This window comes from Natrix helvetica, assembly GCF_964273705.1.
Source record: "Natrix helvetica genome assembly, chromosome: 2".
Taxonomy (NCBI): domain Eukaryota; kingdom Metazoa; phylum Chordata; class Lepidosauria; order Squamata; family Natricidae; genus Natrix; species Natrix helvetica.
Genome location: NC_138552.1, coordinates 272,628,551 through 272,639,101, shown reverse-complemented (window position 1 = coordinate 272,639,101; position 10,551 = coordinate 272,628,551). Strand labels below are relative to the sequence as shown.

The 10,551-nt window shown below is 43.4% G+C and overlaps 1 protein-coding gene across 2 annotated transcripts in view; it reads right to left on the bottom strand.

The window, feature by feature from the left end:
* Window positions 1-1,806: 1,806 nt before the first annotated feature.
* FKBP6 (FKBP prolyl isomerase family member 6 (inactive)) overlaps window positions 1,807-10,551 on the bottom strand; it is a 47,829-nt gene continuing 39,084 nt past the window's right edge. Inside the window, exon 9 of one of the 2 annotated variants that reach the window (XM_081941203.1) lies at window positions 1,807-3,088. In XM_081941203.1, coding sequence (XP_081797329.1) covers window positions 2,892-3,088 — 197 coding nt within the window. In that variant the 3' untranslated portion in view covers window positions 1,807-2,891. The remainder of the gene's footprint in view (window positions 3,089-10,551) is intronic. The other variant, XM_081941204.1, reaches the window with a different exon arrangement.

Below are 10,551 nucleotides of genomic sequence, written 5' to 3'. Positions count from 1 at the left end.
GCCTGGTTTAGCAAAGGGGGGGAGTCGCGATATGTCATGTGATGCCACCATGACGGTGTGAGTTTCACACCCCTGGTCTAAAGCTTTGTCCAGACTGAATTTCCCAGGGCCCTGCTTGGTAAAAAGTCCTGCTATTCTACCGCAATTGCCCAATGCTGGGAAAGCAAGCACCAATTACTTTCCTGTCTGTGGATTATCTTCAGGGACATGTGGTTTCCACTAACAGGCCTTTATGTTGATTCCCCCTTGTACTAAATACTTTCCTATTTGGGGCATAGTTCAGTGGACCGATAAAAAGTCAAAAAGACACCAGAAATGCAGAGACAAAAAAAACAACAGTTGCAGCTTTCTTGTCACTTGGGTTAGAAGGAAAACTGAAAAGAACTCTTGTCCATTTTTTCCATACAGCTAGTCCTTGGTTAACAACTTCCCTGTTTAGTGATCATTCAAACTTACAATACCACTGAAAAACTAATATTACCGTTGGTTTTAAACCAAACTAATGACAGTCACAGAATCACTATTCACAATCTTCACACTTGGCTTTCAACGAGCAAAATCAAGGGAGAAGCCAGCAGTAATTGCAAGTCCCAATCACGTAACATTGCTTTTAACAACCTATGGTGAGTTGCTTAACGACTACAGTGGAACTGACATTTGTAAATCCAACGGAGCCATGTGATGTTTTACTCAACAATCATGATGGAGTTGCAAAAGGAAGACAACCTGTAGTTTAAAAAAGGCACTCACGGTTCATCCTTTCTTCAGTGGACTTGTAAAAAAGTGTTCACTGAGATCCAGAATAATGACCTTAGGGAGAGGATGTCCCCACTACAGTGTATAGTAGCCAAGCAGGCAGTATTACTTGAGATGTCGTAAGTGGGAAAACACTATATTTAACATGGAGGAAGAAATGACAAGAGTTTCTATGGTGTCACCGTGGTTAGAACACAGTACTGCAGACTATTTTGGTCTACAACAAAGGTGGGTTGCTCCCGGTTCGGCTGAACCGGTAGTGCAGGGGTGTCCAAACTAGGGAACTTTAAGACTTGTGGACTTCAACTCCCAGAATTCCCCAGCCAGCCATGCTGGCTGGGGAATTCTGGGAGTTGAAGTCCACAAGCCTTAAAGTTCCCAAGTTTGGACACCCCTGCGGTAGTGGAATTCAGGCCTGGGTTGCAGAACTGGCAGTGACTCAGGACTGCCACGCCCCTGAACCGGTTCCCTCGCTGCCGCCATTTTGGATTTTAGTGACTGCACGTGTGCAGTTCACTGTAAATTGTTCTGCGCATGCGCAAAGAAACATTTACATTGAACAGGACACACGCACAGCGCATATCTAGCGCGTGTGTGAATGTTGCATGCGGGTTGTGAACTGGTAGTAAAACCGGCAGCAATCCACCCCCCGGTCCACAACCAGGAGCTTGAATCTCACCGGGTCAAAATTGACTTTGCCTTCCATCCTTCCAAGGTCAGTAAAATGAGGACCCAGATTGTTGTGGAGCAATAGGCTGACTCTGTAAACAGCTTAGCTAAAGCACTCTGGAGTGGCATATACGTTTAAGACAGGGGTGTCCAAACTTGGGAACTTTAAGACTTGTGGACTTCAACTCCCAGAATTCCCCAGCCAGCATGGCTGGCTGGGGAATTCTGGGAGTTGAAGTCCACAAGTCTTAAAGTTCCCAAGTTTGGACACCCCTGGTCTAAGAGCTATTGTGATTGCTATTCCTTCAGCAGCCTGGGGATGCTCCCGTGTCTTCAAGAAATTGTTCATGCCCCCACAGTTCAATTGAGTCAATTATGTATTTTGTTTTAGTTGGATGCACATTTACATTCACATTTTGATAAAGAGATAAAAATATGAAATCTAAAAATCTAAAATATTACAAATGTATGTATTACAGATATAATTTTATACCTTTTTTGAGGCAATTTGATTAGGCAAATCGACCTTCAGAGGCACTGAGACATACCATACATTGGAGTAAAAAAGCAAAAGACGATATTCTCTCCTTCTTCACCTACAACAGCCATTGGATTCTCACGAAGGCATGATATCCTGGCTTTTTCAGCAGGCCCTTGGCCAGGTGCTTTGGAACCTGCTCCTTGCTGTATGCTTTCTATGGGTTGTAACTAGTCCTGCTGTTTTTTCCCAACATTATGGTTATTGGTTCCAATTTGCTTTTAAAAAAAATAATATTAATATTATTATTATTTAATATATTGGCTGCCCAACTCCAGTAGACTTGTTGTAGCCAGACAGTAGCCAGAGGAGCTTGCAACAGATCTGGACAGTGAGGAGGATGGGGAGGAACATGGGCCAGTCCTGGAGTCTGGGGAAGGCTCTTATGAGGGCTCTGTGTCGGAGGCAGAGAGGGGGCCAGGACCATATGCCAGTTATCAGCTGCCTTCAGAGTCAGACATCAGTGAGGCAGACAAACAGCTGGAGCCTGTTCGCAGTGTGTGCATGCACAGAGTTGCCAGACGAAGGGAACAGTTAAAGAACAGGGGTCGACTTGGGAAAAGACCCCACCCAATGTAAATAAAAGAGGAGCGAAAGGGGAGTGGAGTTTGCAGGAGACATTTAATTCACTTAATTGTCTTGTGACTCTCCGAGACTCCTTGCCAAGTTTTGCAGATATCGGCCTGTCAGCTCTCTAAACCAGGTAAGGTTTGTGGCTGTAAATCCTCCCTTGAAAGACTTCGTTGGATGTGAATGAGCAGAATTCACAGTAAATTAATAAAGGGGATTTTTGTCAGGACCAGGAGTTTGCTTCATGCTCTTGGGAAACCTAGGTCAGAACAAGTCTCTTTTTCTCTTTTCCTTTGCTGTTGAATTTAATACTTTTATCTTGTAAGACGTCCAGAGGTGCCATTGTGCTTGAGGCAACCTAGCAGTCAGTTAAACAAATGGACAAAGAAAAACACTCCTCCACCACCAGTGAAACTCTGAGGCAGCCATGTACATCTGCCTGCCTCTCATTTAGCTGAAGGAATGGGAAGCTGAGCTGGTAGCAAAAGAATGCTGATCCCAAGCAGAGGAATTGTTTTAAGACAAAGGTAGACCATCTCCAGGATGTATCAAAAGCTGGAAAGGAAGGAAAATATTATTCAGGTTTCATTTTTGGGTCCAGGTATGAAATAGAAGGCTGTAAGAACTATTAAATTAAACAGGAGTAGTCCTTTAGGGTGTCTCAGTAGCTAAGACAGTGAGCTTGTCTATCAGAAAGGTCGGCAGTTTGGCGGTTCGAATCCCTAGCACCATGTAATGGAGTAAGTTCCCATTACTTGTCCCAGCTTCTGCCAACCTAGCAGTTCGAAAGCATGTAAAAATGCAAGTAGAAAAATAGGAACCACCTTTGGTGGGAAGGTAACAATGCTCTGTGCGCCTTTGGCATCTAGTCATGCCAGCCACATGACCACAGAAACGTCTTCGGACAGCACTGGCTCTTCGGCTTTGAAACGGAGATGAGCACCAACCCCTAGTCCTAGGGAACGACTAGCACATATGTGCGAGGGGAACCTTTACCTTTACCTTAAGAGCTATTAAATTAAACAAGAATAGTCCTTTTGTTCAAAACAACCTTGTTTCACCCCAAGACAAATTGTGTTGTTTCTGCCTGCTGAAGGTGCAAAGAAGGGTAGTTATGCTGAAACACAAGAGGAAAATTGAAAGATGATATGAAATGTGAAGTTGAGCTGCCATGGATGACCTTCCCAAGCCGTTGGGTTGTCTGGTGCCCCATAATGCTTGAAAACATGTCAGACTCTCAAATAATTGTTTTGAAGGTTTTTCTGTCCCCTACCCTTCCTTGCCATGTCATTAACCAATCCAGGATTATATTTTTGTCAGACCAATGGGGAGAAATCAAAAGATAGGAAGTTTCCGTAACCCCCTGACCTTCCAGTGCAGAGGCAGGGAACAAAAAACAAAGGTTAAAACTAACAAAGTTCAGCCTTTAATCCCTTGGTTAGAAACATACTCCAAGTGAAATTTTTCATCTTTTGTTTTTCAGTTCTGCTTCCCACTTCTGATTTCCTAAGATTTCCCCTCTGCTCAACAGTAATGTCCTTATTAGTGGTTAAAGGTTCTTATAGAATAGCATTATTTAACCATTGATAAGACCATTGGTGTACAAGTGAGGAAATAACATTTTTCATTCAAGTCCACTCAGGGCTGTTACTCAGAACTATATTGCAAGTTAGGGAATAAAAAGGCTTTTTATATTAGCTGGCATGGTGAAAGTTTGATAAAAAAATATCAATAATGTTAATGTTAGGGGTCATAGTTTTTGACACTAAAACTATTTTAGCTGATCATATTACATCGTTTTTCCAACAAGAAGAAGTTTTGTGCATTACAATATTTGCAGTTGATTAAAAATCAACTCCCTAAAATTCACTTTGCTATGGTGCTCCTTCATTTTTGCTCTTGTAGTTTTTCTTCATCTTTTCTATGTTGAAAAAAACACTGACCATATTATTTCCTGTTTTCCATTTGTAGCGCCTTGTTCAAATCTGAGAATATGTTATCCATTCTACGCTTATCTCCTTTTGCTTACCCAGCAGACAATGCCAATTGATAGCAGGCATCTCCGGAAAGGAGAGCTGGTAAAAAAAAGCTTTCAAGATAGCTGTCAACTCTTTGAGGTCAGCCAAAACAGTCACAACAGGGAAACCAGGAATATACGGGAGTAGTGAGGTAGAATAATCGAACCTTGAAAGCCTGTCCAAGTTTCTCACTGTCCCATATTATTATAATATCCTGAGGGTAGAACAAGAAGCAATGGGTGGAAACTAATCAAGGAGAGAAGCAACTTAGAACTGAGGAGAAATTTCCTGACAGTGAGAACAATTAATCAGTGGAACAGCTTGCCTCCAGAAGTTGTGAATGCCCCAACACTGGAAGTCTTTAAGAAGATGTTGGATAGCTATTTGTCTGAAACGGTATAGGGTTTCCTGCCTAGGCAGGGGGTTGGACTAGAAGACCTCCAAGGTCCCTTCCAACTCTACTATTGTATTATTATAATGAAAGTGGGGTTATTTTTAGTTTCTTTCTTCTGCTGCCTTCTGTCTCAGAACTAAAATCTCATAATATGCACTCATAATATCTCGCTTCTTTCCTGATTCTCTCATACCTTTCCCAAGGCCAGTTATACATTCCTTTGCAATTCCTACAATTTACACAAAGGTGATGTTCTCAAGATGTATCTTAGGAGTGAAGAACATTTGTGCCGTTGGCTATTTACCAGTCACTTAGCATCTTAAAATATTCCCATCCACCAATAGCAACAATAAGTTTGGTTACTCAACTAGAACCTCTATGAGACTCAGAACAATGTATCATGATACCAACAAGTATCTCAAGGACTGGGTAATAATAAGGATTGCTAGTGGAAACATGAACAAAAAGCACCTGCTTTCCAGCTGTCCTGCCATGTCTGACAACTTTTATGGATATTGACCTAAAGCTAAAGCTTGGTTGAAACCACTCCCTCTTAAGTAAAAAAAAATGTCCATCATGGTGAGCATTTGAGAGAAGTCCTCACATGGAAGACTGTATTGAACCATCTTGGTTCATGGAAAGAGATAGCAAGGAAGAGTGTCCTGCTCAAGCCATTTCCAATCTAAGACTCTATAGCAGTGTTTCTCAAACTTGGCGACTTTAAGTCCTGTGGACTTCAACTCCCAGAATTCCCCAGCCAGCTATGCTGGCTGGGGGATTCTGGGAGTTGAAGTCCACAGGACTTAAAGTCGCCAAGTTTGAGAAACACTGCTCTATAGCGATCTTTATGCTACCCAAACCCCAAAATTGAAGATATGGAGCCCACCTTGCCATATTTGCCAGCTCCGGTTCCAGCCTGTGCTCCGTGCATCAGCTCACCATGAATCTTCATTCAGACAGAAGCTCAACAGCCAAGGATAAAGAGTTCGTTCAAATGGATCCTTGGGAGATAAATTTATCTTCCTCTGGAATTTTACAGAAATAGATGGAGCAAAAGGCCCAAGGCATCAAGTTTCAAAGGGATACTAGAGGCAACACGGCACGTGGAGCCAACAGGCCTTTAGAAGGAGGGTAGACGAGAAAGGAGGGAGAAGGTGGGCAGATATGCCAATCCCTAAAGCTTTAGGGCCACGTAATTATCATTACTGTCAACTACACGGCTTTCCCCAAACTGACAGTCTGCAAACATTCGGGACTGCAATTTCCATAAATCGCAGCATCACATTTTATTAGGATGAACAATGGAGAAGGGTAGCTGAATACATGAATAACAGTTTCATTTCGGGCAATTGACTAGATATACATCCAATCACTACATGGAATTGGTACAAGGAAGGGTTAAGAATTCCGGGTTAAAAATCGGTTTCCCTAATGTGTGAGGTTTACTTAACTGTAGGGAAGAGTTTTGTTTGTTAAAACCAAAGGGAAGGGAAGGGGAGGAGGTGGTTGTATCAGGGAACCATAAAGAAAAAAAGAAAAAACCCAATACCCCCTTTATGTAACTGCAGCCAATTGACTCACCTCTCCTGTGCAGCTGCATATTGTAAATTAAAACTTTGACCAACTTAATCCCAAATTCAATGCAGACCTTTGATTTACTGGATCATGAGCTTCATGCCATGCTTTTTGTAGCCACAGGAAAAACAAGAGGTAGTTTCTCCCCACCCCCACCCCCACCCCCACCCCATTATAATCCAGAAGCCCTGCTCCTAGATTTTAGCACTGGTGTATACAGGATTGCTGGGCTGGAGTATGTAGGTGACTCTTTAAATCCAAGTATTAGGAAAGAAGGCTTCATGATCTCTGATTAGTTAGGGAGAGATCACAGTGGCTGGGTTTCTGTAATATGCTTAACCACATTCAGGTAACACCTAGCAGATGGGTTTGTAAACTCAGATAAACCTCCTCCTTGTTTCCAAACAGGGAAAATTTTCAGGGTTTTGAGAAGAGAACTGAGATATTGAAGGGATAAAACGGGGGTGAAATCCAGCAGGTTCTGACAGGTGCTGGAGAACTGGTAGCGGAAATTTTGAGTAGTTAGGAGAACCGGAAAATGCCACCTCTGACTGGCCCCAGAGTGGGGTGAGCATAGAGATTTTGCAGTATACTTCCCCTGAAGTGGGATGGGAATGGAGATTTTACAGTATCCTTCTCCTGCCATGCCCACGAAGCCACGGCCACAGAACCGGTAGTAAAAAAAAAATGAATTTCACCACTGGGATAAAATGCTATCATTAGCCAATTACAAAGCTTGAGACAGCCATTTTACCATAAACTCTATTGTAAACCATAAAATACAAATAAAGTTTTTAAAAAAATATATCCTCACCTCTGGAATCTGCAGAGAGAGGCAGGAGACTGAATAAAACTCAAAGGTAGCTATTGCTGATTGGTCAGCCTGCATGTGAGTTACCTTATTGGAACCTATGAGAAGGTGGGTTGCCAATCTTTTTTTTTTTTTAAATTCCAGGTGCATAGCATTGGACTATTCAAGGCCAACTTTGGAGTTCAAGGCTCAGTTTTTCTGTATTCTTCCTCTTTTGAAGTCTTTCAATTTCCATATCACTTTAGTGATGTCTGAAGATTCTGGAAGGATTGAGCAAGCAGACTAAAGAAGGAAGGGGGAAGACTTTATTCCATTCCTGACTAGAATATTCTCTCTGAATGACACTCCAGCCAGACCTTAGCTGCAGGAGCTTAAGGTAAGGCCAACGCAGCTCCACCAACTATGAATATCAGAGTCACTTGGCTGAGTTGGGTGGCTATAGAAACCAAACAAACAAATAAACAAGACTGCCCTCATTAGCGGCCAGATCAAGCTCAGTGGTTTTTCTACACTGTCAAGGTAGTGGGAAGGAAATCTAATCCCAGGAGGATACTTTTTGAAACTTGCAATGTTTTTCTTCCCAGAAATTAGGCAGGCAGCACGGCTGATAGACATGAAGGTGAAGGGTAAAGGTTCCCCTCACACATATGTGAGGGGAACCTTTATATGCTAGTTGTTACTGACTCTAGGGCACAGTACCCATCTCTGTTTCAAAGCCAAAGAGCCAACGCAGTCTGAAGATGTCTCCGTTGTCATGTGGCCGGCATGACTAAACGTCGAAGACACACGGAACACTGTTACCTTCCCACCAAAGGTGGTCCCTATTTTTCTACTTGCATTTTTATATGCTTTCAAACTGCTAGGTTGGCAGAGGCTGGGACAAGTAACAGGAGCTCACTCTGTTATGCGGCACTAGGGATTCGAACCGCTGAACTGCTGACCTTCTGATCGACAAGCTCAGCATCTTAGCCACTGAGCTTCAGACACGAAGGGAAGAACTCTCCAATCCTTCAGATCAAGGCTGGAGCAAAACGAGAAAAACCTGTGCGGTGATATGATGGGATGGTTAAAAAGGAGTTGGAGGATGAAATCAGAGGTACAAAATGAAGCAGAAGATTCCCATTTGACCCCTAATTCTCTGAATGAGCTAGAAAGCTTTTTTTGCCTATACTTTCTCTCTCTTGTGCTTCTATCTCAGCATTGAGGTGTGACTTTTCTTTAATTGGAGTCTACCAAGTTACCTCATGGAATTGCTTCTTCATTTTTCTTGGAATCCTTCAAAGCAACCATCTCTGGAACTTCCTCAAGTCAGTGCAAAGGGTCCAGGTTTGGGCCCTCAGCATCCCTTTCATGGTTCTTCAGAGTAAGTGAGCCCAGAGGCTGGCATCCTTTTATGTATCCCTTCCAGTTTGAAATTCCAGGCTGGAAAAAGGAAACCTATCCCTTCGGATTGACAAGGCCAGACTCCTTATTTGCCGCCTCTAGAGATTACAGCAGGGGTGGGGAACTATGGTCCTTTTATGACTTGTGGACTTCAACTCCCAGAATTCCTGCGCCAGCTATTCTGGCAGAGAAATTCTGGGAGTTGAAGTCCACAAGTCATAAAGGGGCCATATTTCCCCACCTCTGGACTACAGGATGGTCCTTTTCTCTCCACACAAAAGTACCATTTGTGGTTTGTGTCTGTAAACTTGACCCTTGGCTGATATCTCAGGATCTCTCCCCTTGGGATGTCCTCCGCCTTACACCTTGCTGATTCACAACCACTCCGAGGGTTGTGTTGTGAAGTTCCTCTGTGTTTCCTTCTGGCTTTGGGCATTCCAGCAGATGTGAGAGCTAAATTGGGCAGGAAGATCAATGTGTGCCATTTCTGTGCAAAGCTCCCCCCCCCTCCCGACACCCACCACATGCTGGAAAACTTTGTGGAAGGAGTGAACCAAACCAAGAGCACACAATCCTTTGTGGTCACCTGAATTTCACTGTGGGGAACTCTACGTGGGTTGGACAGGAGACCCAGTTCTTTGCCCTCCGCAGCATAGCTTAGGCTCCACCTTTGTTGTTTCTCTCTCCAGCTTTATGGAAAGTGTGGTATTTTGCTTCCCTGGCTGCTCAGGCTTCACCTGAAAGGTCGATTGTACTATGTGGCTAGGGGAAAAAAATCATGCTGGATATCGTATCACCATGCATTTTCCAAGGAAAGCTCAATTGAAAAGATTCCTCTGTCAAGGAACTCTGCCTGCCTGCTATTTACAGAGCAATTCACTCAAGGATAGCAGGGGTATGTTAATTTCATTCCCCTCCCATTAAAAGGTAAGGGTAAAGATTCCCCTTGCACATATGTGCTAGTCGTTCCCGACTCTAGGGGGGCGGTGCTCATCTCCGTTTCAAAGCCGAAGAGCCAGCACTGTCCGAAGATGTCTCCATGGTCATGTGGCCGGCATACCTAAGTGCCGAAGGCACATGGAACGCTGATATCTTCCCACCAAAGGTGGTTCCTATTTTTCTACTTGCATTTTTACATGCTTTCAAATTGCTAGATTGGCAGAAGCTGGGAGAAGTAACGGGAGCTCACTCCGTTACGTGGCGCTATTTATTTATTTTGTTTATATTTGGTGCTTCTAGACCGCCCCCTCTCCCAGAAGGGACTCGGGGCGGTGTACAGTCCATAGAGATAGAGATTCAAATCGCCGATCTGTCTAATTGACAAGCTCAGTGTCTTATGTAGGAAGTTATCACCCAGCCCTCTCCCAGAAAAATGAAATATCCTAGGAAATATTGATAAAGCAGAATATTACATTTTCCTGGATGTGAAAAAGGGAGAAACACATTTTAAAAACTAAGTAAATTCCTGCAGCTTCCTGCCCATCCTCACTTTATCAATGGGCCATTAAGAAGGCCAAGCTTCTTTACATAATAAAGAGTTCTCCCCTTCAGCTCCAGGGGGATGGGAATGAAGGCATGATAATATAAGCCTTTACTCAACTGACCACATGGCATCTGAGAATTCAACCAAACCTGGATTCAAAACTCAGCCTAGAGGGTTGCCCTTGCATGGGCCCATGTGAGTCTGACAGCCAATCAGAATACATTTCTTACACAGGAACAGGAAACAGAGAGGTGGGACTGAACAGGTTATAAAAAGCCTAGCAAGCCCCTCCATCAGCCCTTCTCTTCTTCTCCACCAACATTGAAGCATGTGATCACCTTTTCTATTCAGGAC